This window comes from Oncorhynchus mykiss, chromosome 30, assembly GCF_057628025.1.
Source record: "Oncorhynchus mykiss isolate SJ-2025 chromosome 30, ASM5762802v1, whole genome shotgun sequence".
Taxonomy (NCBI): Eukaryota; Metazoa; Chordata; class Actinopteri; order Salmoniformes; family Salmonidae; genus Oncorhynchus; species Oncorhynchus mykiss.
In genome coordinates, this window is record NC_143051.1 from 41,269,096 (window position 1) to 41,296,845 (window position 27,750).

Consider the following 27,750-nt stretch of genomic DNA (forward strand, 5'->3'; position numbering starts at 1 on the left):
AGGTGACCAAGAACCCGAGGGTCACACTGACAGAGCTCTAGAGTTCCTCTGTGGAGATGGGAGAACCTTCCAGAAAGACAACCATCTCTGCACCAATCAGGCCTTTATGATGGAGTGTCCAGACGGAAGCCACTCCTCAGTAAAAGGCACATGACAGCCCACTTGGAGTTTGCCAAAAGGCACCTAAAGACTCTAAGACCATGAGAAACAAGATTCGCTGGTCTAATGAAACCAAGATTGAGCATTTTGGCCTGAATGCCAAGCGTCACGTCTGGAGGAAACCTGGCATAATTTCTACGGTGAAGCACGGTGGTGGCAGCATCATCATGTGGGGGTGTTCTTCAGTGGCAGGGACTGGGAGACTAGTCAGGATCAAGGCAATGATGAACGGAGCATAGTATAGAGAGCTCCTTGATGAAAACCTGCTCCAGTTCGTTCAGGACCTCAGACTGGGGCGACGGTTCACCTTCCAACAGGACAACAACCCTAAGCACATATCCAAGACAACTCAGGAGTGGCTTCGGGAAAAATCTTTGAATGTCCTTGAGTGGCCCAGCCAGAACCCGGACTTGAACCCATTCGAACGTCTTTGGAGAGACCTGAAAATAGCTGTGCAGCAACGCTCCCCATCCAACCCTACAGATCTTGAGAAGATTTAAGGTTACTATCGCTGACAAAAGATCTTCAAAAAAGTATTGAGTAAAGGGACTGAAAATGTATGGAAATTTTATTTTTAAGTTTTGTGTTATTTTTAAGATGTAAAAAAAAAAATGTTTTGCTTTGTCATTATGGGGTATATTGTGTATATTTATGAGGGGAAAAAAGATTTAATACATTGTAGAATAAACGTCAAGAGGTGTGAAAACTTTCCAAAGGCACTGTACAATATAATTGTGGATAACTTCACAACAAAATTCACTTAAAAAATGGCATTTTATTATATTCAATTCAGAATAATTCGCCAAACATCAACAAAGAAAGCATTTATATGTGATAAAATAAAGATAAAATATCTGCACATCTTTGATAACAATTTTACGAAAAATCAGTATGAGCTCATTTATTCAGAGACAGAAAGCTAAGACCAGTGTCTGGGTCCCTCACACACCTCTCCAGAAGCTGCAAGTAGGTGAGGTTCTCTTGTGTGTTGGGGTCAAAAAAGCCCTTGGTGTCATCGTCAGGGTCATTGAGGATATGGTTCATTTCCTCATCAAGGTATCCTCTCTGGTACGCCACCTCTACTGGCACTCTATGACTGTACACTGGATCGATGATTCCACCAGTTGCAATCTGTGCCTCAAGAAGACGAATTCCATGGTCCTTGACAATTAGATCCTTTTTCAAGGCCTGGAACAAGGAAATTGTGTTTCCTGTGTAGGGATCCTTGTATCCAGTGACTGCCCTCTCTGCCGAAAGCAGTTTGTTCTTCCACTCGTTCCCAACCACACCTTGAGCGGCTGCCTCTTCTACAGAGAGCTTCTTGTTCTTCACTGGGTCAATGACAAATCCAGTGGCAGCTTGAGCCTCCAGCAGAACCAGAGAGGTTCCAGGAGTTAGAAGACCTTTGGATTTGGCTTCGTAGATGCTCATGGTCTGTTTGGTGGACTGAACATATACACCTGCAATGCTATTAGTTCCCTCCAAGTACTTGTGTACTGAGTCCATTTCACTCACTTGGTTCACTGTGACTTTTCCTGTGTTGAGGTCTTCATAGAGTTTCTTGTCAATAATTTTTGAGGCAAGCAGCTCGCCAGCGGTGACATTCTTCCTGATACCATGGAAGCTTGTCTCTGTGGTTGTTGTGGTAATGGTTGTTTCCTCTGACTTGGTCTCAGGTGGTGGTGTGCATGTTGACACTGAAGATGTTGTGGTTATTGTGGTGGTAGTCTTTTGTTGAATACTTGCTAGGACAATCTCCATGAAGCGTTCAATCGTGATTGCTCCAGATTTATACTGCTGCACAAGCTCTCTCCTTCTCTCCTCTGTGATGTATTTTGAGTAGAGGAGATCCCATAGAGACACTTTCTGTCCTTGAAACTTGCCTCCGGCCTTAGTTGTTGTCATAGCCTTTAGAATGTTCTTGGTTTGCTCATCAATGAAGAAGTAAAACTCTCCTTTTTTGACAATTACGAGTAAGCTAAGGCCAGTATCTGGGTCTGTCACACACCTCTCCACAAGCTGCAGGTAGGTGAGGTTTTCTTGTGTGTTGGGGTCAAAAAAGCCCTTTGTGTCATCGTCAGGGTCATCGAGGATCTGGTTCATTTCCTCATCAAAGTATCCTCTCTGGTACGCCACCTCTACTGGCACTCTATGACTGTACACTGGATCGATGATTCCACCAGTTGCAATCTGTGCCTCAAGAAGGCGAATTCCATGGTCCTTGACAATTAGATCCTTTTTCAAGGCCTGGAACAAGGAAATTGTGTTTCCTGTGTAGGGATCCTTGTATCCAGTGACTGCCCTCTCTGCCGAAAGCAGTTTGTTCTTCCACTCGTTCCCAACCACACCTTGAGCGGCTGCCTCTTCTAAAGAGAGCTTCTTGTTCTTCACTGGGTCAATGACAAATCCAGTGGCAGCTTGAGCCTCCAGCAGAACCAGAGAGGTTCCAGGAGTTAGAAGACCTTTGGATTTGGCCTCGTAGATGCTCATGGTCTGTTTGGTGGACTGAACATATACACCTGCAATGCTATTAGTTCCCTCCAAGTACTTGTGTACTGAGTCCATTTCACTCACTTGGTTCACTGTGACTTTTCCTGTGTTGAGGTCTTCATAGAGTTTCTTGTCAATAATTTTTGAGGCAAGCAGCTCGCCAGCGGTGACATTCTTCCTGATACCATGGAAGCTTGTCTCTGTGGTTGTTGTGGTAATGGTTGTTTTCTCTGACTTGGTCTCAGGTGGTGGTGTGCATGTTGACACTGAAGATGTTGTGGTTATTGTGGTGGTAGTCTTTTGTTGAATACTTGCTAGGATAATCTCCATGAAGCGTTCAATAGTGATTGCTCCAGATTTATACTGCTGCACAAGCTCTCTCCTTCTCTCCTCTGTGATGTATTTTGAGTAGAGGAGATCCCATAGAGACACTTTCTGTCCTTGAAACTTGCCTCCGGCCTTACTTGTTGTCATAGCCTTTAGAATGTTCTTGGTTTGCTCATCAATGAAGAAGTAAAACTCTCCTTTTTTGACAATTACGAGTAAGCTAAGGCCAGTATCTGGGTCTGTCACACACCTCTCCACAAGCTGCAGGTAGGTGAGGTTTTCTTGTGTGTTGGGGTCAAAAAAGCCCTTTGTGTCATCGTCAGGGTCATCGAGGATCTGGTTCATTTCCTCATCAAAGTATCCTCTCTGGTACGCCACCTCTACTGGCACTCTATGACTGTACACTGGATCGATGATTCCACCAGTTGCAATCTGTGCCTCAAGAAGGCGAATTCCATGGTCCTTGACAATTAGATCCTTTTTCAAGGCCTGGAACAAGGAAATTGTGTTTCCTGTGTAGGGATCCTTGTATCCAGTGACTGCCCTCTCTGCCGAAAGCAGTTTGTTCTTCCACTCGTTCCCAACCACACCTTGAGCGGCTGCCTCTTCTACAGAGAGCTTCTTGTTCTTCACTGGGTCAATGACAAATCCAGTGGCAGCTTGAGCCTCCAGCAGAACCAGAGAGGTTCCAGGAGTTAGAAGACCTTTGGATTTGGCTTCGTAGATGCTCATGGTCTGTTTGGTGGACTGAACATATACACCTGCAATGCTATTAGTTCCCTCCAAGTACTTGTGTACTGAGTCCATTTCACTCACTTGGTTCACTGTGACTTTTCCTGTGTTGAGGTCTTCATAGAGTTTCTTGTCAATAATTTTTGAGGCAAGCAGCTCGCCAGCGGTGACATTCTTCCTGATACCATGGAAGCTTGTCTCTGTGGTTGTTGTGGTAATGGTTGTTTTCTCTGACTTGGTCTCAGGTGGTGGTGTGCATGTTGACACTGAAGATGTTGTGGTTATTGTGGTGGTAGTCTTTTGTTGAATACTTGCTAGGATAATCTCCATGAAGCGTTCAATAGTGATTGCTCCAGATTTATACTGCTGCACAAGCTCTCTCCTTCTCTCCTCTGTGATGTATTTTGAGTAGAGGAGATCCCATAGAGACACTTTCTGTCCTTGAAATTTGCCTCCGGCCTTAGTTGTTGTCATAGCCTTTAGAATGTTCTTGGTTTGCTCATCAATGAAGAAGTAAAACTCTCCTTTTTTGACAATTACGAGTAAGCTAAGGCCAGTATCTGGGTCTGTCACACACCTCTCCACAAGCTGCAGGTAGGTGAGGTTTTCTTGTGTGTTGGGGTCAAAAAAGCCCTTTGTGTCATCGTCAGGGTCATCGAGGATCTGGTTCATTTCCTCATCAAAGTATCCTCTCTGGTACGCCACCTCTACTGGCACTCTATGACTGTACACTGGATCGATGATTCCACCAGTTGCAATCTGTGCCTCAAGAAGGCGAATTCCATGGTCCTTGACAATTAGATCCTTTTTCAAGGCCTGGAACAAGGAAATTGTGTTTCCTGTGTAGGGATCCTTGTATCCAGTGACTGCCCTCTCTGCCGAAAGCAGTTTGTTCTTCCACTCGTTCCCAACCACACCTTGAGCGGCTGCCTCTTCTACAGAGAGCTTCTTGTTCTTCACTGGGTCAATGACAAATCCAGTGGCAGCTTGAGCCTCCAGCAGAACCAGAGAGGTTCCAGGAGTTAGAAGACCTTTGGATTTGGCCTCGTAGATGCTAATGGTCTGTTTGGTGGACTGAACATATACACCTGCAATGCTATTAGTTCCCTCCAAGTACTTGTGTACTGAGTCCATTTCACTCACTTGGTTCACTGTGACTTTTCCTGTGTTGAGGTCTTCATAGAGTTTCTTGTCAATAATTTTTGAGGCAAGCAGCTCGCCAGCGGTGACATTCTTCCTGATACCATGGAAGCTTGTCTCTGTGGTTGTTGTGGTAATGGTTGTTTTCTCTGACTTGGTCTCAGGTGGTGGTGTGCATGTTGACACTGAAGATGTTGTGGTTATTGTGGTGGTAGTCTTTTGTTGAATACTTGCTAGGATAATCTCCATGAAGCGTTCAATAGTGATTGCTCCAGATTTATACTGCTGCACAAGCTCTCTCCTTCTCTCCTCTGTGATGTATTTTGAGTAGAGGAGATCCCATAGAGACACTTTCTGTCCTTGAAATTTGCCTCCGGCCTTAGTTGTTGTCATAGCCTTTAGAATGTTCTTGGTTTGCTCATCAATGAAGAAGTAAAACTCTCCTTTTTTGACAATTACGAGTAAGCTAAGGCCAGTATCTGGGTCTGTCACACACCTCTCCACAAGCTGCAGGTAGGTGAGGTTTTCTTGTGTGTTGGGGTCAAAAAAGCCCTTTGTGTCATCGTCAGGGTCATCGAGGATCTGGTTCATTTCCTCATCAAAGTATCCTCTCTGGTACGCCACCTCTACTGGCACTCTATGACTGTACACTGGATCGATGATTCCACCAGTTGCAATCTGTGCCTCAAGAAGGCGAATTCCATGGTCCTTGACAATTAGATCCTTTTTCAAGGCCTGGAACAAGGAAATTGTGTTTCCTGTGTAGGGATCCTTGTATCCAGTGACTGCCCTCTCTGCCGAAAGCAGTTTGTTCTTCCACTCGTTCCCAACCACACCTTGAGCGGCTGCCTCTTCTACAGAGAGCTTCTTGTTCTTCACTGGGTCAATGACAAATCCAGTGGCAGCTTGAGCCTCCAGCAGAACCAGAGAGGTTCCAGGAGTTAGAAGACCTTTGGATTTGGCTTCGTAGATGCTCATGGTCTGTTTGGTGGACTGAACATATACACCTGCAATGCTATTAGTTCCCTCCAAGTACTTGTGTACTGAGTCCATTTCACTCACTTGGTTCACTGTGACTTTTCCTGTGTTGAGGTCTTCATAGAGTTTCTTGTCAATAATTTTTGAGGCAAGCAGCTCGCCAGCGGTGACATTCTTCCTGATACCATGGAAGCTTGTCTCTGTGGTTGTTGTGGTAATGGTTGTTTTCTCTGACTTGGTCTCAGGTGGTGGTGTGCATGTTGACACTGAAGATGTTGTGGTTATTGTGGTGGTAGTCTTTTGTTGAATACTTGCTAGGATAATCTCCATGAAGCGTTCAATAGTGATTGCTCCAGATTTATACTGCTGCACAAGCTCTCTCCTTCTCTCCTCTGTGATGTATTTTGAGTAGAGGAGATCCCATAGAGACACTTTCTGTCCTTGAAATTTGCCTCCGGCCTTAGTTGTTGTCATAGCCTTTAGAATGTTCTTGGTTTGCTCATCAATGAAGAAGTAAAACTCTCCTTTTTTGACAATTACGAGTAAGCTAAGGCCAGTATCTGGGTCTGTCACACACCTCTCCACAAGCTGCAGGTAGGTGAGGTTTTCTTGTGTGTTGGGGTCAAAAAAGCCCTTTGTGTCATCGTCAGGGTCATCGAGGATCTGGTTCATTTCCTCATCAAAGTATCCTCTCTGGTACGCCACCTCTACTGGCACTCTATGACTGTACACTGGATCGATGATTCCACCAGTTGCAATCTGTGCCTCAAGAAGGCGAATTCCATGGTCCTTGACAATTAGATCCTTTTTCAAGGCCTGGAACAAGGAAATTGTGTTTCCTGTGTAGGGATCCTTGTATCCAGTGACTGCCCTCTCTGCCGAAAGCAGTTTGTTCTTCCACTCGTTCCCAACCACACCTTGAGCGGCTGCCTCTTCTACAGAGAGCTTCTTGTTCTTCACTGGGTCAATGACAAATCCAGTGGCAGCTTGAGCCTCCAGCAGAACCAGAGAGGTTCCAGGAGTTAGAAGACCTTTGGATTTGGCTTCGTAGATGCTCATGGTCTGTTTGGTGGACTGAACATATACACCTGCAATGCTATTAGTTCCCTCCAAGTACTTGTGTACTGAGTCCATTTCACTCACTTGGTTCACTGTGACTTTTCCTGTGTTGAGGTCTTCATAGAGTTTCTTGTCAATAATTTTTGAGGCAAGCAGCTCGCCAGCGGTGACATTCTTCCTGATACCATGGAAGCTTGTCTCTGTGGTTGTTGTGGTAATGGTTGTTTTCTCTGACTTGGTCTCAGGTGGTGGTGTGCATGTTGACACTGAAGATGTTGTGGTTATTGTGGTGGTAGTCTTTTGTTGAATACTTGCTAGGATAATCTCCATGAAGCGTTCAATAGTGATTGCTCCAGATTTATACTGCTGCACAAGCTCTCTCCTTCTCTCCTCTGTGATGTATTTTGAGTAGAGGAGATCCCATAGAGACACTTTCTGTCCTTGAAATTTGCCTCCGGCCTTAGTTGTTGTCATAGCCTTTAGAATGTTCTTGGTTTGCTCATCAATGAAGAAGTAAAACTCTCCTTTTTTGACAATTACGAGTAAGCTAAGGCCAGTATCTGGGTCTGTCACACACCTCTCCACAAGCTGCAGGTAGGTGAGGTTTTCTTGTGTGTTGGGGTCAAAAAAGCCCTTTGTGTCATCGTCAGGGTCATCGAGGATCTGGTTCATTTCCTCATCAAAGTATCCTCTCTGGTACGCCACCTCTACTGGCACTCTATGACTGTACACTGGATCGATGATTCCACCAGTTGCAATCTGTGCCTCAAGAAGGCGAATTCCATGGTCCTTGACAATTAGATCCTTTTTCAAGGCCTGGAACAAGGAAATTGTGTTTCCTGTGTAGGGATCCTTGTATCCAGTGACTGCCCTCTCTGCCGAAAGCAGTTTGTTCTTCCACTCGTTCCCAACCACACCTTGAGCGGCTGCCTCTTCTACAGAGAGCTTCTTGTTCTTCACTGGGTCAATGACAAATCCAGTGGCAGCTTGAGCCTCCAGCAGAACCAGAGAGGTTCCAGGAGTTAGAAGACCTTTGGATTTGGCTTCGTAGATGCTCATGGTCTGTTTGGTGGACTGAACATATACACCTGCAATGCTATTAGTTCCCTCCAAGTACTTGTGTACTGAGTCCATTTCACTCACTTGGTTCACTGTGACTTTTCCTGTGTTGAGGTCTTCATAGAGTTTCTTGTCAATAATTTTTGAGGCAAGCAGCTCGCCAGCGGTGACATTCTTCCTGATACCATGGAAGCTTGTCTCTGTGGTTGTTGTGGTAATGGTTGTTTTCTCTGACTTGGTCTCAGGTGGTGGTGTGCATGTTGACACTGAAGATGTTGTGGTTATTGTGGTGGTAGTCTTTTGTTGAATACTTGCTAGGATAATCTCCATGAAGCGTTCAATAGTGATTGCTCCAGATTTATACTGCTGCACAAGCTCTCTCCTTCTCTCCTCTGTGATGTATTTTGAGTAGAGGAGATCCCATAGAGACACTTTCTGTCCTTGAAATTTGCCTCCGGCCTTAGTTGTTGTCATAGCCTTTAGAATGTTCTTGGTTTGCTCATCAATGAAGAAGTAAAACTCTCCTTTTTTGACAATTACGAGTAAGCTAAGGCCAGTATCTGGGTCTGTCACACACCTCTCCACAAGCTGCAGGTAGGTGAGGTTTTCTTGTGTGTTGGGGTCAAAAAAGCCCTTTGTGTCATCGTCAGGGTCATCGAGGATCTGGTTCATTTCCTCATCAAAGTATCCTCTCTGGTACGCCACCTCTACTGGCACTCTATGACTGTACACTGGATCGATGATTCCACCAGTTGCAATCTGTGCCTCAAGAAGGCGAATTCCATGGTCCTTGACAATTAGATCCTTTTTCAAGGCCTGGAACAAGGAAATTGTGTTTCCTGTGTAGGGATCCTTGTATCCAGTGACTGCCCTCTCTGCTGAAAGCAGTTTGTTCTTCCACTCGTTCCCAACCACACCTTGAGCGGCTGCCTCTTCTACAGAGAGCTTCTTGTTCTTCACTGGGTCAATGACAAATCCAGTGGCAGCTTGAGCCTCCAGCAGAACCAGAGAGGTTCCAGGAGTTAGAAGACCTTTGGATTTGGCTTCGTAGATGCTCATGGTCTGTTTGGTGGACTGAACATATACACCTGCAATGCTATTAGTTCCCTCCAAGTACTTGTGTACTGAGTCCATTTCACTCACTTGGTTCACTGTGACTTTTCCTGTGTTGAGGTCTTCATAGAGTTTCTTGTCAATAATTTTTGAGGCAAGCAGCTCGCCAGCGGTGACATTCTTCCTGATACCATGGAAGCTTGTCTCTGTGGTTGTTGTGGTAATGGTTGTTTTCTCTGACTTGGTCTCAGGTGGTGGTGTGCATGTTGACACTGAAGATGTTGTGGTTATTGTGGTGGTAGTCTTTTGTTGAATACTTGCTAGGATAATCTCCATGAAGCGTTCAATAGTGATTGCTCCAGATTTATACTGCTGCACAAGCTCTCTCCTTCTCTCCTCTGTGATGTATTTTGAGTAGAGGAGATCCCATAGAGACACTTTCTGTCCTTGAAACTTGCCTCCGGCCTTAGTTGTTGTCATAGCCTTTAGAATGTTCTTGGTTTGCTCATCAATGAAGAAGTAAAACTCTCCTTTTTTGACAATTACGAGTAAGCTAAGGCCAGTATCTGGGTCTGTCACACACCTCTCCACAAGCTGCAGGTAGGTGAGGTTTTCTTGTGTGTTGGGGTCAAAAAAGCCCTTTGTGTCATCATCAGGGTCATCGAGGATCTGGTTCATTTCCTCATCAAAGTATCCTCTCTGGTACGCCACCTCTACTGGCACTCTATGACTGTACACTGGATCGATGATTCCACCAGTTGCAATCTGTGCCTCAAGAAGACGAATTCCATGGTCCTTGACAATTAGATCCTTTTTCAAGGCCTGGAACAAGGAAATTGTGTTTCCTGTGTAGGGATCCTTGTATCCAGTGACTGCCCTCTCTGCCGAAAGCAGTTTGTTCTTCCACTCGTTCCCAACCACACCTTGAGCGGCTGCCTCTTCTACAGAGAGCTTCTTGTTCTTCACTGGGTCAATGACAAATCCAGTGGCAGCTTGAGCCTCCAGCAGAACCAGAGAGGTTCCAGGAGTTAGAAGACCTTTGGATTTGGCCTCGTAGATGCTCATGGTCTGTTTGGTGGACTGAACATATACACCTGCAATGCTATTAGTTCCCTCCAAGTACTTGTGTACTGAGTCCATTTCACTCACTTGGTTCACTGTGACTTTTCCTGTGTTGAGGTCTTCATAGAGTTTCTTGTCAATAATTTTTGAGGCAAGCAGCTCGCCAGCGGTGACATTCTTCCTGATACCATGGAAGCTTGTCTCTGTGGTTGTTGTGGTAATGGTTGTTTTCTCTGACTTGGTCTCAGGTGGTGGTGTGCATGTTGACACTGAAGATGTTGTGGTTATTGTGGTGGTAGTCTTTTGTTGAATACTTGCTAGGATAATCTCCATGAAGCGTTCAATAGTGATTGCTCCAGATTTATACTGCTGCACAAGCTCTCTCCTTCTCTCCTCTGTGATGTATTTTGAGTAGAGGAGATCCCATAGAGACACTTTCTGTCCTTGAAATTTGCCTCCGGCCTTAGTTGTTGTCATAGCCTTTAGAATGTTCTTGGTTTGCTCATCAATGAAGAAGTAAAACTCTCCTTTTTTGACAATTACGAGTAAGCTAAGGCCAGTATCTGGGTCTGTCACACACCTCTCCACAAGCTGCAGGTAGGTGAGGTTTTCTTGTGTGTTGGGGTCAAAAAAGCCCTTTGTGTCATCGTCAGGGTCATCGAGGATCTGGTTCATTTCCTCATCAAAGTATCCTCTCTGGTACGCCACCTCTACTGGCACTCTATGACTGTACACTGGATCGATGATTCCACCAGTTGCAATCTGTGCCTCAAGAAGGCGAATTCCATGGTCCTTGACAATTAGATCCTTTTTCAAGGCCTGGAACAAGGAAATTGTGTTTCCTGTGTAGGGATCCTTGTATCCAGTGACTGCCCTCTCTGCTGAAAGCAGTTTGTTCTTCCACTCGTTCCCAACCACACCTTGAGCGGCTGCCTCTTCTACAGAGAGCTTCTTGTTCTTCACTGGGTCAATGACAAATCCAGTGGCAGCTTGAGCCTCCAGCAGAACCAGAGAGGTTCCAGGAGTTAGAAGACCTTTGGATTTGGCTTCGTAGATGCTCATGGTCTGTTTGGTGGACTGAACATATACACCTGCAATGCTATTAGTTCCCTCCAAGTACTTGTGTACTGAGTCCATTTCACTCACTTGGTTCACTGTGACTTTTCCTGTGTTGAGGTCTTCATAGAGTTTCTTGTCAATAATTTTTGAGGCAAGCAGCTCGCCAGCGGTGACATTCTTCCTGATACCATGGAAGCTTGTCTCTGTGGTTGTTGTGGTAATGGTTGTTTTCTCTGACTTGGTCTCAGGTGGTGGTGTGCATGTTGACACTGAAGATGTTGTGGTTATTGTGGTGGTAGTCTTTTGTTGAATACTTGCTAGGATAATCTCCATGAAGCGTTCAATAGTGATTGCTCCAGATTTATACTGCTGCACAAGCTCTCTCCTTCTCTCCTCTGTGATGTATTTTGAGTAGAGGAGATCCCATAGAGACACTTTCTGTCCTTGAAACTTGCCTCCGGCCTTAGTTGTTGTCATAGCCTTTAGAATGTTCTTGGTTTGCTCATCAATGAAGAAGTAAAACTCTCCTTTTTTGACAATTACGAGTAAGCTAAGGCCAGTATCTGGGTCTGTCACACACCTCTCCACAAGCTGCAGGTAGGTGAGGTTTTCTTGTGTGTTGGGGTCAAAAAAGCCCTTTGTGTCATCGTCAGGGTCATCGAGGATCTGGTTCATTTCCTCATCAAAGTATCCTCTCTGGTACGCCACCTCTACTGGCACTCTATGACTGTACACTGGATCGATGATTCCACCAGTTGCAATCTGTGCCTCAAGAAGGCGAATTCCATGGTCCTTGACAATTAGATCCTTTTTCAAGGCCTGGAACAAGGAAATTGTGTTTCCTGTGTAGGGATCCTTGTATCCAGTGACTGCCCTCTCTGCCGAAAGCAGTTTGTTCTTCCACTCGTTCCCAACCACACCTTGAGCGGCTGCCTCTTCTACAGAGAGCTTCTTGTTCTTCACTGGGTCAATGACAAATCCAGTGGCAGCTTGAGCCTCCAGCAGAACCAGAGAGGTTCCAGGAGTTAGAAGACCTTTGGATTTGGCCTCATAGATGCTCATGGTCTGTTTGGTGGACTGAACATATACACCTGCAATGCTATTAGTTCCCTCCAAGTACTTGTGTACTGAGTCCATTTCACTCACTTGGTTCACTGTGACTTTTCCTGTGTTGAGGTCTTCATAGAGTTTCTTGTCAATAATTTTTGAGGCAAGCAGCTCGCCAGCGGTGACATTCTTCCTGATACCATGGAAGCTTGTCTCTGTGGTTGTTGTGGTAATGGTTGTTTTCTCTGACTTGGTCTCAGGTGGTGGTGTGCATGTTGACACTGAAGATGTTGTGGTTATTGTGGTGGTAGTCTTTTGTTGAATACTTGCTAGGATAATCTCCATGAAGCGTTCAATAGTGATTGCTCCAGATTTATACTGCTGCACAAGCTCTCTCCTTCTCTCCTCTGTGATGTATTTTGAGTAGAGGAGATCCCATAGAGACACTTTCTGTCCTTGAAACTTGCCTCCGGCCTTACTTGTTGTCATAGCCTTTAGAATGTTCTTGGTTTGCTCATCAATGAAGAAGTAAAACTCTCCTTTTTTGACAATTACGAGTAAGCTAAGGCCAGTATCTGGGTCTGTCACACACCTCTCCACAAGCTGCAGGTAGGTGAGGTTTTCTTGTGTGTTGGGGTCAAAAAAGCCCTTTGTGTCATCGTCAGGGTCATCGAGGATCTGGTTCATTTCCTCATCAAAGTATCCTCTCTGGTACGCCACCTCTACTGGCACTCTATGACTGTACACTGGATCGATGATTCCACCAGTTGCAATCTGTGCCTCAAGAAGACGAATTCCATGGTCCTTGACAATTAGATTATTTTTCAAGGCCTGGAACAAGGAAATTGTGTTTCCTGTGTAGGGATCCTTGTATCCAGTGACTGCCCTCTCTGCCGAAAGCAGTTTGTTCTTCCACTCGTTCCCAACCACACCTTGAGCGGCTGCCTCTTCTACAGAGAGCTTCTTGTTCTTCACTGGGTCAATGACAAATCCAGTGGCAGCTTGAGCCTCCAGCAGAACCAGAGAGGTTCCAGGAGTTAGAAGACCTTTGGATTTGGCCTCATAGATGCTCATGGTCTGTTTGGTGGACTGAACATATACACCTGCAATGCTATTAGTTCCCTCCAAGTACTTGTGTACTGAGTCCATTTCACTCACTTGGTTCACTGTGACTTTTCCTGTGTTGAGGTCTTCATAGAGTTTCTTGTCAATAATTTTTGAGGCAAGCAGCTCGCCAGCGGTGACATTCTTCCTGATACCATGGAAGCTTGTCTCTGTGGTTGTTGTGGTAATGGTTGTTTTCTCTGACTTGGTCTCAGGTGGTGGTGTGCATGTTGACACTGAAGATGTTGTGGTTATTGTGGTGGTAGTCTTTTGTTGAATACTTGCTAGGATAATCTCCATGAAGCGTTCAATAGTGATTGCTCCAGATTTATACTGCTGCACAAGCTCTCTCCTTCTCTCCTCTGTGATGTATTTTGAGTAGAGGAGATCCCATAGAGACACTTTCTGTCCTTGAAACTTGCCTCCGGCCTTACTTGTTGTCATAGCCTTTAGAATGTTCTTGGTTTGCTCATCAATGAAGAAGTAAAACTCTCCTTTTTTGACAATTACGAGTAAGCTAAGGCCAGTATCTGGGTCTGTCACACACCTCTCCACAAGCTGCAGGTAGGTGAGGTTTTCTTGTGTGTTGGGGTCAAAAAAGCCCTTTGTGTCATCGTCAGGGTCATCGAGGATCTGGTTCATTTCCTCATCAAAGTATCCTCTCTGGTACGCCACCTCTACTGGCACTCTATGACTGTACACTGGATCGATGATTCCACCAGTTGCAATCTGTGCCTCAAGAAGGCGAATTCCATGGTCCTTGACAATTAGATCCTTTTTCAAGGCCTGGAACAAGGAAATTGTGTTTCCTGTGTAGGGATCCTTGTATCCAGTGACTGCCCTCTCTGCCGAAAGCAGTTTGTTCTTCCACTCGTTCCCAACCACACCTTGAGCGGCTGCCTCTTCTACAGAGAGCTTCTTGTTCTTCACTGGGTCAATGACAAATCCAGTGGCAGCTTGAGCCTCCAGCAGAACCAGAGAGGTTCCAGGAGTTAGAAGACCTTTGGATTTGGCCTCATAGATGCTCATGGTCTGTTTGGTGGACTGAACATATACACCTGCAATGCTATTAGTTCCCTCCAAGTACTTGTGTACTGAGTCCATTTCACTCACTTGGTTCACTGTGACTTTTCCTGTGTTGAGGTCTTCATAGAGTTTCTTGTCAATAATTTTTGAGGCAAGCAGCTCGCCAGCGGTGACATTCTTCCTGATACCATGGAAGCTTGTCTCTGTGGTTGTTGTGGTAATGGTTGTTTTCTCTGACTTGGTCTCAGGTGGTGGTGTGCATGTTGACACTGAAGATGTTGTGGTTATTGTGGTGGTAGTCTTTTGTTGAATACTTGCTAGGATAATCTCCATGAAGCGTTCAATAGTGATTGCTCCAGATTTATACTGCTGCACAAGCTCTCTCCTTCTCTCCTCTGTGATGTATTTTGAGTAGAGGAGATCCCATAGAGACACTTTCTGTCCTTGAAACTTGCCTCCGGCCTTACTTGTTGTCATAGCCTTTAGAATGTTCTTGGTTTGCTCATCAATGAAGAAGTAAAACTCTCCTTTTTTGACAATTACGAGTAAGCTAAGGCCAGTATCTGGGTCTGTCACACACCTCTCCACAAGCTGCAGGTAGGTGAGGTTTTCTTGTGTGTTGGGGTCAAAAAAGCCCTTTGTGTCATCGTCAGGGTCATCGAGGATCTGGTTCATTTCCTCATCAAAGTATCCTCTCTGGTACGCCACCTCTACTGGCACTCTATGACTGTACACTGGATCGATGATTCCACCAGTTGCAATCTGTGCCTCAAGAAGACGAATTCCATGGTCCTTGACAATTAGATCCTTTTTCAAGGCCTGGAACAAGGAAATTGTGTTTCCTGTGTAGGGATCCTTGTATCCAGTGACTGCCCTCTCTGCCGAAAGCAGTTTGTTCTTCCACTCGTTCCCAACCACACCTTGAGCGGCTGCCTCTTCTACAGAGAGCTTCTTGTTCTTCACTGGGTCAATGACAAATCCAGTGGCAGCTTGAGCCTCCAGCAGAACCAGAGAGGTTCCAGGAGTTAGAAGACCTTTGGATTTGGCCTCATAGATGCTCATGGTCTGTTTGGTGGACTGAACATATACACCTGCAATGCTATTAGTTCCCTCCAAGTACTTGTGTACTGAGTCCATTTCACTCACTTGGTTCACTGTGACTTTTCCTGTGTTGAGGTCTTCATAGAGTTTCTTGTCAATAATTTTTGAGGCAAGCAGCTCGCCAGCGGTGACATTCTTCCTGATACCATGGAAGCTTGTCTCTGTGGTTGTTGTGGTAATGGTTGTTTTCTCTGACTTGGTCTCAGGTGGTGGTGTGCATGTTGACACTGAAGATGTTGTGGTTATTGTGGTGGTAGTCTTTTGTTGAATACTTGCTAGGATAATCTCCATGAAGCGTTCAATAGTGATTGCTCCAGATTTATACTGCTGCACAAGCTCTCTCCTTCTCTCCTCTGTGATGTATTTTGAGTAGAGGAGATCCCATAGAGACACTTTCTGTCCTTGAAACTTGCCTCCGGCCTTACTTGTTGTCATAGCCTTTAGAATGTTCTTGGTTTGCTCATCAATGAAGAAGTAAAACTCTCCTTTTTTGACAATTACGAGTAAGCTAAGGCCAGTATCTGGGTCTGTCACACACCTCTCCACAAGCTGCAGGTAGGTGAGGTTTTCTTGTGTGTTGGGGTCAAAAAAGCCCTTTGTGTCATCGTCAGGGTCATCGAGGATCTGGTTCATTTCCTCATCAAAGTATCCTCTCTGGTACGCCACCTCTACTGGCACTCTATGACTGTACACTGGATCGATGATTCCACCAGTTGCAATCTGTGCCTCAAGAAGGCGAATTCCATGGTCCTTGACAATTAGATCCTTTTTCAAGGCCTGGAACAAGGAAATTGTGTTTCCTGTGTAGGGATCCTTGTATCCAGTGACTGCCCTCTCTGCCGAAAGCAGTTTGTTCTTCCACTCGTTCCCAACCACACCTTGAGCGGCTGCCTCTTCTACAGAGAGCTTCTTGTTCTTCACTGGGTCAATGACAAATCCAGTGGCAGCTTGAGCCTCCAGCAGAACCAGAGAGGTTCCAGGAGTTAGAAGACCTTTGGATTTGGCCTCATAGATGCTCATGGTCTGTTTGGTGGACTGAACATATACACCTGCAATGCTATTAGTTCCCTCCAAGTACTTGTGTACTGAGTCCATTTCACTCACTTGGTTCACTGTGACTTTTCCTGTGTTGAGGTCTTCATAGAGTTTCTTGTCAATAATTTTTGAGGCAAGCAGCTCGCCAGCGGTGACATTCTTCCTGATACCATGGAAGCTTGTCTCTGTGGTTGTTGTGGTAATGGTTGTTTTCTCTGACTTGGTCTCAGGTGGTGGTGTGCATGTTGACACTGAAGATGTTGTGGTTATTGTGGTGGTAGTCTTTTGTTGAATACTTGCTAGGATAATCTCCATGAAGCGTTCAATAGTGATTGCTCCAGATTTATACTGCTGCACAAGCTCTCTCCTTCTCTCCTCTGTGATGTATTTTGAGTAGAGGAGATCCCATAGAGACACTTTCTGTCCTTGAAATTTGCCTCCGGCCTTAGTTGTTGTCATAGCCTTTAGAATGTTCTTGGTTTGCTCATCAATGAAGAAGTAAAACTCTCCTTTTTTGACAATTACGAGTAAGCTAAGGCCAGTATCTGGGTCTGTCACACACCTCTCCACAAGCTGCAGGTAGGTGAGGTTTTCTTGTGTGTTGGGGTCAAAAAAGCCCTTTGTGTCATCGTCAGGGTCATCGAGGATCTGGTTCATTTCCTCATCAAAGTATCCTCTCTGGTACGCCACCTCTACTGGCACTCTATGACTGTACACTGGATCGATGATTCCACCAGTTGCAATCTGTGCCTCAAGAAGGCGAATTCCATGGTCCTTGACAATTAGATCCTTTTTCAAGGCCTGGAACAAGGAAATTGTGTTTCCTGTGTAGGGATCCTTGTATCCAGTGACTGCCCTCTCTGCCGAAAGCAGTTTGTTCTTCCACTCGTTCCCAACCACACCTTGAGCGGCTGCCTCTTCTACAGAGAGCTTCTTGTTCTTCACTGGGTCAATGACAAATCCAGTGGCAGCTTGAGCCTCCAGCAGAACCAGAGAGGTTCCAGGAGTTAGAAGACCTTTGGATTTGGCCTCGTAGATGCCCATGGTCTGTTTGGTGGACTGAACATATACACCTGCAATGCTATTAGTTCCCTCCAAGTACTTGTGTACTGAGTCCATTTCACTCACTTGGTTCACTGTGACTTTTCCTGTGTTGAGGTCTTCATAGAGTTTCTTGTCAATAATTTTTGAGGCAAGCAGCTCGCCAGCGGTGACATTCTTCCTGATACCATGGAAGCTTGTCTCTGTGGTTGTTGTGGTAATGGTTGTTTTCTCTGACTTGGTCTCAGGTGGTGGTGTGCATGTTGACACTGAAGATGTTGTGGTTATTGTGGTGGTAGTCTTTTGTTGAATACTTGCTAGGATAATCTCCATGAAGCGTTCAATAGTGATTGCTCCAGATTTATACTGCTGCACAAGCTCTCTCCTTCTCTCCTCTGTGATGTATTTTGAGTAGAGGAGATCCCATAGAGACACTTTCTGTCCTTGAAATTTGCCTCCGGCCTTAGTTGTTGTCATAGCCTTTAGAATGTTCTTGGTTTGCTCATCAATGAAGAAGTAAAACTCTCCTTTTTTGACAATTACGAGTAAGCTAAGGCCAGTATCTGGGTCTGTCACACACCTCTCCACAAGCTGCAGGTAGGTGAGGTTTTCTTGTGTGTTGGGGTCAAAAAAGCCCTTTGTGTCATCGTCAGGGTCATCGAGGATCTGGTTCATTTCCTCATCAAAGTATCCTCTCTGGTACGCCACCTCTACTGGCACTCTATGACTGTACACTGGATCGATGATTCCACCAGTTGCAATCTGTGCCTCAAGAAGGCGAATTCCATGGTCCTTGACAATTAGATCCTTTTTCAAGGCCTGGAACAAGGAAATTGTGTTTCCTGTGTAGGGATCCTTGTATCCAGTGACTGCCCTCTCTGCCGAAAGCAGTTTGTTCTTCCACTCGTTCCCAACCACACCTTGAGCGGCTGCCTCTTCTACAGAGAGCTTCTTGTTCTTCACTGGGTCAATGACAAATCCAGTGGCAGCTTGAGCCTCCAGCAGAACCAGAGAGGTTCCAGGAGTTAGAAGACCTTTGGATTTGGCCTCGTAGATGCCCATGGTCTGTTTGGTGGACTGAACATATACACCTGCAATGCTATTAGTTCCCTCCAAGTACTTGTGTACTGAGTCCATTTCACTCACTTGGTTCACTGTGACTTTTCCTGTGTTGAGGTCTTCATAGAGTTTCTTGTCAATAATTTTTGAGGCAAGCAGCTCGCCAGCGGTGACATTCTTCCTGATACCATGGAAGCTTGTCTCTGTGGTTGTTGTGGTAATGGTTGTTTTCTCTGACTTGGTCTCAGGTGGTGGTGTGCATGTTGACACTGAAGATGTTGTGGTTATTGTGGTGGTAGTCTTTTGTTGAATACTTGCTAGGACAATCTCCATGAAGCGTTCAATCGTGATTGCTCCAGATTTATACTGCTGCACAAGCTCTCTCCTTCTCTCCTCTGTGATGTATTTTGAGTAGAGGAGATCCCATAGAGACACTTTCTGTCCTTGAAACTTGCCTCCGGCCTTACTTGTTGTCATAGCCTTTAGAATGTTCTTGGTTTGCTCATCAATGAAGAAGTAAAACTCTCCTTTTTTGACAATTACGAGTAAGCTAAGGCCAGTATCTGGGTCTGTCACACACCTCTCCACAAGCTGCAGGTAGGTGAGGTTTTCTTGTGTGTTGGGGTCAAAAAAGCCCTTTGTGTCATCATCAGGGTCATCGAGGATCTGGTTCATTTCCTCATCAAAGTATCCTCTCTGGTACGCCACCTCTACTGGCACTCTATGACTGTACACTGGATCGATGATTCCACCAGTTGCAATCTGTGCCTCAAGAAGACGAATTCCATGGTCCTTGACAATTAGATCCTTTTTCAAGGCCTGGAACAAGGAAATTGTGTTTCCTGTGTAGGGATCCTTGTATCCAGTGACTGCCCTCTCTGCCGAAAGCAGTTTGTTCTTCCACTCGTTCCCAACCACACCTTGAGCGGCTGCCTCTTCTACAGAGAGCTTCTTGTTCTTCACTGGGTCAATGACAAATCCAGTGGCAGCTTGAGCCTCCAGCAGAACCAGAGAGGTTCCAGGAGTTAGAAGACCTTTGGATTTGGCCTCGTAGATGCTCATGGTCTGTTTGGTGGACTGAACATATACACCTGCAATGCTATTAGTTCCCTCCAAGTACTTGTGTACTGAGTCCATTTCACTCACTTGGTTCACTGTGACTTTTCCTGTGTTGAGGTCTTCATAGAGTTTCTTGTCAATAATTTTTGAGGCAAGCAGCTCGCCAGCGGTGACATTCTTCCTGATACCATGGAAGCTTGTCTCTGTGGTTGTTGTGGTAATGGTTGTTTTCTCTGACTTGGTCTCAGGTGGTGGTGTGCATGTTGACACTGAAGATGTTGTGGTTATTGTGGTGGTAGTCTTTTGTTGAATACTTGCTAGGACAATCTCCATGAAGCGTTCAATCGTGATTGCTCCAGATTTATACTGCTGCACAAGCTCTCTCCTTCTCTCCTCTGTGATGTATTTTGAGTAGAGGAGATCCCATAGAGACACTTTCTGTCCTTGAAACTTGCCTCCGGCCTTACTTGTTGTCATAGCCTTTAGAATGTTCTTGGTTTGCTCATCAATGAAGAAGTAAAACTCTCCTTTTTTGACAATTACGAGTAAGCTAAGGCCAGTATCTGGGTCTGTCACACACCTCTCCACAAGCTGCAGGTAGGTGAGGTTTTCTTGTGTGTTGGGGTCAAAAAAGCCCTTTGTGTCATCATCAGGGTCATCGAGGATCTGGTTCATTTCCTCATCAAAGTATCCTCTCTGGTACGCCACCTCTACTGGCACTCTATGACTGTACACTGGATCGATGATTCCACCAGTTGCAATCTGTGCCTCAAGAAGACGAATTCCATGGTCCTTGACAATTAGATCCTTTTTCAAGGCCTGGAACAAGGAAATTGTGTTTCCTGTGTAGGGATCCTTGTATCCAGTGACTGCCCTCTCTGCCGAAAGCAGTTTGTTCTTCCACTCGTTCCCAACCACACCTTGAGCGGCTGCCTCTTCTACAGAGAGCTTCTTGTTCTTCACTGGGTCAATGACAAATCCAGTGGCAGCTTGAGCCTCCAGCAGAACCAGAGAGGTTCCAGGAGTTAGAAGACCTTTGGATTTGGCCTCGTAGATGCTCATGGTCTGTTTGGTGGACTGAACATATACACCTGCAATGCTATTAGTTCCCTCCAAGTACTTGTGTACTGAGTCCATTTCACTCACTTGGTTCACTGTGACTTTTCCTGTGTTGAGGTCTTCATAGAGTTTCTTGTCAATAATTTTTGAGGCAAGCAGCTCGCCAGCGGTGACATTCTTCCTGATACCATGGAAGCTTGTCTCTGTGGTTGTTGTGGTAATGGTTGTTTTCTCTGACTTGGTCTCAGGTGGTGGTGTGCATGTTGACACTGAAGATGTTGTGGTTATTGTGGTGGTAGTCTTTTGTTGAATACTTGCTAGGATAATCTCCATGAAGCGTTCAATAGTGATTGCTCCAGATTTATACTGCTGCACAAGCTCTCTCCTTCTCTCCTCTGTGATGTATTTTGAGTAGAGGAGATCCCATAGAGACACTTTCTGTCCTTGAAATTTGCCTCCGGCCTTAGTTGTTGTCATAGCCTTTAGAATGTTCTTGGTTTGCTCATCAATGAAGAAGTAAAACTCTCCTTTTTTGACAATTACGAGTAAGCTAAGGCCAGTATCTGGGTCTGTCACACACCTCTCCACAAGCTGCAGGTAGGTGAGGTTTTCTTGTGTGTTGGGGTCAAAAAAGCCCTTTGTGTCATCGTCAGGGTCATCGAGGATCTGGTTCATTTCCTCATCAAAGTATCCTCTCTGGTACGCCACCTCTACTGGCACTCTATGACTGTACACTGGATCGATGATTCCACCAGTTGCAATCTGTGCCTCAAGAAGGCGAATTCCATGGTCCTTGACAATTAGATCCTTTTTCAAGGCCTGGAACAAGGAAATTGTGTTTCCTGTGTAGGGATCCTTGTATCCAGTGACTGCCCTCTCTGCCGAAAGCAGTTTGTTCTTCCACTCGTTCCCAACCACACCTTGAGCGGCTGCCTCTTCTACAGAGAGCTTCTTGTTCTTCACTGGGTCAATGACAAATCCAGTGGCAGCTTGAGCCTCCAGCAGAACCAGAGAGGTTCCAGGAGTTAGAAGACCTTTGGATTTGGCCTCGTAGATGCTCATGGTCTGTTTGGTGGACTGAACATATACACCTGCAATGCTATTAGTTCCCTCCAAGTACTTGTGTACTGAGTCCATTTCACTCACTTGGTTCACTGTGACTTTTCCTGTGTTGAGGTCTTCATAGAGTTTCTTGTCAATAATTTTTGAGGCAAGCAGCTCGCCAGCGGTGACATTCTTCCTGATACCATGGAAGCTTGTCTCTGTGGTTGTTGTGGTAATGGTTGTTTTCTCTGACTTGGTCTCAGGTGGTGGTGTGCATGTTGACACTGAAGATGTTGTGGTTATTGTGGTGGTAGTCTTTTGTTGAATACTTGCTAGGATAATCTCCATGAAGCCTTCAATAGTGATTGCTCCAGATTTATACTGCTGCACAAGCGCTCTCCTTCTCTCCTCTGTGATGTATTTTGAGTAGAGGAGATCCCATAGAGACACTTTCTGTCCTTGAAATTTGCCTCCGGCCTTAGTTGTTGTCATAGCCTTTAGAATGTTCTTGGTTTGCTCATCAATGAAGAAGTAAAACTCTCCTTTTTTGACAATTACGAGTAAGCTAAGGCCAGTATCTGGGTCTGTCACACACCTCTCCACAAGCTGCAGGTAGGTGAGGTTTTCTTGTGTGTTGGGGTCAAAAAAGCCCTTTGTGTCATCGTCAGGGTCATCGAGGATCTGGTTCATTTCCTCATCAAAGTATCCTCTCTGGTACGCCACCTCTACTGGCACTCTATGACTGTACACTGGATCGATGATTCCACCAGTTGCAATCTGTGCCTCAAGAAGGCGAATTCCATGGTCCTTGACAATTAGATCCTTTTTCAAGGCCTGGAACAAGGAAATTGTGTTTCCTGTGTAGGGATCCTTGTATCCAGTGACTGCCCTCTCTGCTGAAAGCAGTTTGTTCTTCCACTCGTTCCCAACGACACCTTGAGCGGCTGCCTCTTCTACAGAGAGCTTCTTGTTCTTCACTGGGTCAATGACAAATCCAGTGGCAGCTTGAGCCTCCAGCAGAACCAGAGAGGTTCCAGGAGTTAGAAGACCTTTGGATTTGGCCTCATAGATGCTCATTATCTCTTTGGTGGATTCAATTCTTACTCCTGCAATGGAATTTGTTGCCCCAAGGTACTTTTGAATAGATTCCATTTCCCCTACAGTCTCTTCAGTAATTTCTCCATGGATAATCTGAGTGAAGAGTTCCTTTGATATGATTTGTGACTCATAAAGCTCACTTGCTGATACCTGCTTCCTCAGTCCTTTGAACTTTATTTGTTTTGATGTCACTTCCTGTATTATTATGATGACTATTTCTATTATATCTTTCATTGTCAATGATCTTGTCTTGTACTGTTTCAAGAGCTGCTCTCTCTTCAGTTTTGAAATGTATTCAGAGATTAACACATCCCACATTGACACTTGTTTGTCTTCAAATTTACCTGCATTGATGACCACAATTTTGTCTTTGAATTCCTGCTCTGTTTGTTCATCTGTGTGAAAGTCACCTCCAGCTACTACATGTAATGGTAGGAGTAAAAGTCCTGTATGAGAATCCTTTTCACATCTCTCTCTTAACTGAAGGTATGTTAGGTTTTCCTTGGTGCTGGGGTCAAAGAATCCTTTTGTGTCATCATTTGGATTAGACATTACTTCACTTGTTTCTTCATCAAGGTAGCCATTTTTCTTGGCGACATGAGAAGGTATCCTGTAGCTGTTGACTGGGTCAATTATTCCCCCTGTTGCAATTTGTGCTTCTAGCAGATGTATCCCATGGCCTTTCTCGATCAGATCTTTTTTCATGGCTTCAAATAAAGATATTGTGTCATCTGTGTATGGATCTACATATCCAGTGACTGCTCGTTCAGCTGAGAGTAGTTTTTCATGTATATCTAGTCCAATTAGTCGTTCTCTTGCGGCCTCATCAACAGATAGATATTTGTTCTTGATTGGATCGATGACAAACCCTGTTGCAGCCTGAGCCTCAAGCAGTTTCAGTGCAGTACCAGGTTTTAGCAAACCTTGTGTCTTTGCCTCATAAATGCTCATTACTTTTTTGGATGGAAGAATCTGGACGCCAGCAACACTTCCTGTACCCCTTAGGTATTGCTTCACAGATTCCAGTTTGGTCACTTGTTCAAGAGTTACTTTTCCTTCCTCCAAACTCCTGAAGGTATTGGCATCGATTATGCTTGATTTCAATAGTTGTTTTGCAGAGACCGGCTTTCTCAAACCTATTGTTGTTTTCAGAGTTTTGTTCTCTTCCAGTTTTGTAATGGTGGAAATGACCAAAGTGATTATTACTTGTATGGTTATCTTCTTTGTTCTGTATTTTTCAAGGAACTGGAGTCTCTGATCATCAGTAAAGTATCCAGAGTGAATCAAATACCAAAGAGAGACCGTCTTTCCTGAATAACGCCCTACTGATATGCTAACAGTTGTCTTTTCAAACTCCTGTTTAATCTCAGCGTCTGAGTACATTTTTTCAGTTTCATCCTGTGTTTTAGTTTTGTCCATCAGTGGCAGAAGAAACAGACCCGTCTCTGGGTCCTTTATGCACTGCTCCATCATTTCCATGTAGGTCAAGTTTGCTTGTGTCCTTGGGTCAAAAAATCCCTTGGTGTCATCACTGGGATCTGTCAGGATTTGATTAAGCTCTACATCAAAGTATCCCTTTCTGTAAGCAACTTCAAGGGGCAAATGCAGACACTTCAATGGGTCAATGATGCCACCTGTTGCAATCTGGGCTTCAAGTAAACGAATGCCATGCTGCTGCAGGATCAGATCTTTCTTCATGGCTTGAAATAGTGAGATCTTTTTGTCAGTATAGGGGTCTGTGTAGCCAGTTACTGCCTTCTCTGCTGATAAGAGCTTTTCGTACAGTTCTGGGCCAATTATCTTCTCTTTCAGAGCATGATCCACAGTCAGTTTCTGGTTGTGGAGAGGGTCAATGATAAAGCCTGTGGCAGCTTGTGCTTCCAGAAGAGACAGCGCAGTACCAGGAGTCAGGATGCCCTTTTTCTTGGCCTCATAGATGCTCAGTTTTTGACTGGAGGGTTGGAGTATCACCCCGGCTACACAGCTGTTTCCTCTCAGATAGGTTCTAACTGTGTCTATCTTCAGTATATCCTTGTTGGTCAGTTTCCCTTCAATCAGACTTTTGTATGTCTTTTCATCCACAATTTCCAACCTCAAAAGGTCCACAACAGAAACATTCCCCCTCAGACCCTCAAAGTTAAGACCAGCTTGCCACTTTATCTCCTTGCATTCAATGATTTCCAGGATAATTACAATGATTTCCTTGATTGTGATCATCCTTGACTTGTACAGTTTGAATAACTCCTGCCTTTTGTCCTCACACAGATATTCAGAGTTGATGAGATCCCAGAGCGTTACATGCTTGCAGCTGAACCTGCCATACTTAACAGTGACATCTGTAGCTTGGAATGTCTCCTTTATGTGATCTTGTATGTTGACTCTGTTGCTTTTGCCTTTGAGGGGCAGAAGACAAAGGCCTGTGCTTGGATCAGTGACACACCTAGCCATGAGCTTCAGGTATGTGAGGTTTTCATGAGTGTTGGGGTCAAAGAAGCCCTTAGTGTCATCACTTGGATCATCAAGAATCTGATTCATTTCCTCATTGAAATATCCCCTCTTGTATGCTACATGGACAGGAATACGATGGCTGTTAAGAGGGTCAATGATTCCTCCAGTGGCAATCTGTGCCTCCAGCAGACGAATTCCATGGTCTTGTAAGATGAGGTCTTTCTGCATGGCTTGGAACAGAGAAATGGTTTTGCCAGTGTATGGATCAGTGTAACCAGTCACTGCTTTCTCCGCTGAACGCAGCTTTCCATGAAGGTCAGGTCCCACTATGTTTGCCTTCACTGCCTCATCCACTGAAAACTTTCTATTGGCAATAGGGTCAATGATGAAGCCTGTTGCTGCTTGAGCTTCCAGTAGAATCAGTGCAGTTCCTGGCATTAGCTTTCCCTTTTGTCTGGCCTGGTAGATTGTCATGATCTGAGAATCAGGAAGCAAAACACCTGCAATGCTGTCTTTCCCTTGTAAGTACATTTGAACAGTTTCATCCTCTGTGACCTCCTTCACTGTCTTCTTCCCCTTGTTGAGTTCCTCCAGGATATTCTCACTAATGATATCTGCCTCTACCAGCTGCTTTGCTGTGACAGTCTCCCGGATTCCTTCAAAGACGACGTTGGTTCTTTTCACTGATTGCTCTATAACCTCCATAATTTTTCTGATAATCATCTTCATTGTAAGGTGTCCCTGTGTGTATTGCCGAATGATGTCTTGCCTCTGATGTTCATTGAAGTATTCTGACATCAGCAATTCCCAAAGGGATACAATCATTCCCATGTACTTCCCACAAGTCACACTCACTCTCACTTCTTTGAAGTTAAGTTTGGTTTGATAGTCGATGAAATTATGATTCCGACCACCTGACTGTTCCATAAGAGGAAGCAGGCAGAGTCCAGTGGCTGGGTCGATGACACATCGTCCCATCAGCTGAAGGTATGTCAGATTTTCCTTTGTGTTTGGATCAAAGAATCCTTTGGTGTCATCTCCTGAGTCTGCAAGTATTGCATTCATGTTTTCATCAAAGAAACCTCGCTTGTAGGCCACATCCACAGGAAGTCTGTGACTGTTGATGGGATCAATTATTCCTCCCGTGGCGATTTGAGCTTCCAGTAAGCGAATTCCATGCTCCTTCACGATTAGGTCCTTTGACAATGCCTGAAACAGGGATATTGTTTCACTTGTGTAGGGGTCTTTGTATCCTGTGACTGCCCGCTCAGCCGAAAGCAGTTTAGCATGGTAGTCAGGGCCCACAACTTTGTTTTTAATAGCCTCGTCCACGCTGAATTTCTTGTTCTGAACAGGGTCAATCATAAAACCAGTGGCAGCCTGTGCCTCAAGAAGAACTAGAGCTGTTCCAGGCATAAGAATGCCCTGCTTCATGGCTTGATAGATACTCATTCTCTGATTGGACGAGAGCATAGCTACACCAGAGATACCTCCTTTACCTTCCAGGTACTCTTTCACAGTCTCCATGAGCATCACATCCTGAGTGGTTGTTTTGCCTTCCTGCAAGTCGGCATAGGTCTCTTTGTCAATGATGTTTGCTGCCAGGAGCTCAGTGGAGGACACCCCCCTTCGCAGGCCTTTGAAGGTGATGCATACTGGGAGCAGCAGTAAGCCAGTGTCAGGATCCACTATGCATTTCTCTATCAGATGTGAGTAGTTAAGATTTTCTTGTGAGTTTGGATCATAGAAAACTTTGAGGTCTTCCATCTGGTCAGAGAGTAAACCTTTTTCATAGTGTCCCTTCTCAATCGCTGAGTACACTGAAACATGTTTTTTTTCAACTGGGTCAAATAGGCCTTTTGTGGATATCTGTGCCTCAAGCAACCGGGATCCGTAATTTTTTGGAATCACCTCCTTTTGTATGGCTTGGAATACAGACATTTTTCCATTTGTATAAGGATCTATGTAACCATCAATGGCTCTCTCAGCAACAAGGAGTTTTTCTCTCATCTCAGGTCCAATTATTCCTTCCTTGACAGCTTCTTCTACTGGAAGTTTCCGGTTGTTGATAAGGTCTATGATTCCCTCAGTGGCAGCCTGGGCCTCCAACAGGGCCAATGCTGTGCCAGGCTTCAGTAGACGTTTCTTCATGGCCTGATATATTGTTATTTTCTGCTTTGTCTTCTCCAGGAAGACTCCAGCTACTGCACCGGTGCCTTGTGCCTGGCCATTTTCATTCCCTTCCATATCTTTAGTGATCGGCTCAATCTTGACTTTCAAATCTGTGTAAAGATACAGAGAAAAACAAATGTAAATAGGAAAAGCACTTGCACATTTGAGTTTGCTTGTTGCTGGTGAATGGGAATAATTGGATGATAAGGCCAAACAGCCAACACATAATCTTAAACAAAGTGATACTGTCAAGAGCAGGTTTTCCTTTTCTTTTACAATATCAGGTTGCAAAGGTTCATTTTCACGTAGAAATCTTTAGTAATAGTTTTATGTTTTATC

At 44.9% G+C, this 27,750-nt stretch overlaps 1 protein-coding gene and 1 long non-coding RNA gene across 2 annotated transcripts in view; both read right to left on the bottom strand.

The window, feature by feature from the left end:
* The window catches only part of LOC149970311 (uncharacterized), a 431,327-nt gene that overhangs the window by 223,028 nt on the left and 180,549 nt on the right, over positions 1 to 27,750 (bottom strand). The gene's annotated exons all lie outside the window — the stretch shown is intronic.
* Positions 915 to 27,750, bottom strand: part of eppk1 (epiplakin 1) — a 33,807-nt gene continuing 6,971 nt past the window's right edge. Inside the window, exon 2 of the mRNA XM_090228327.1 lies at positions 915 to 27,521. Coding sequence (XP_090084453.1) covers positions 1,057 to 27,486 — 26,430 coding nt within the window. The 5' untranslated portion in view covers positions 27,487 to 27,521 and the 3' untranslated portion in view covers positions 915 to 1,056. The remainder of the gene's footprint in view (positions 27,522 to 27,750) is intronic.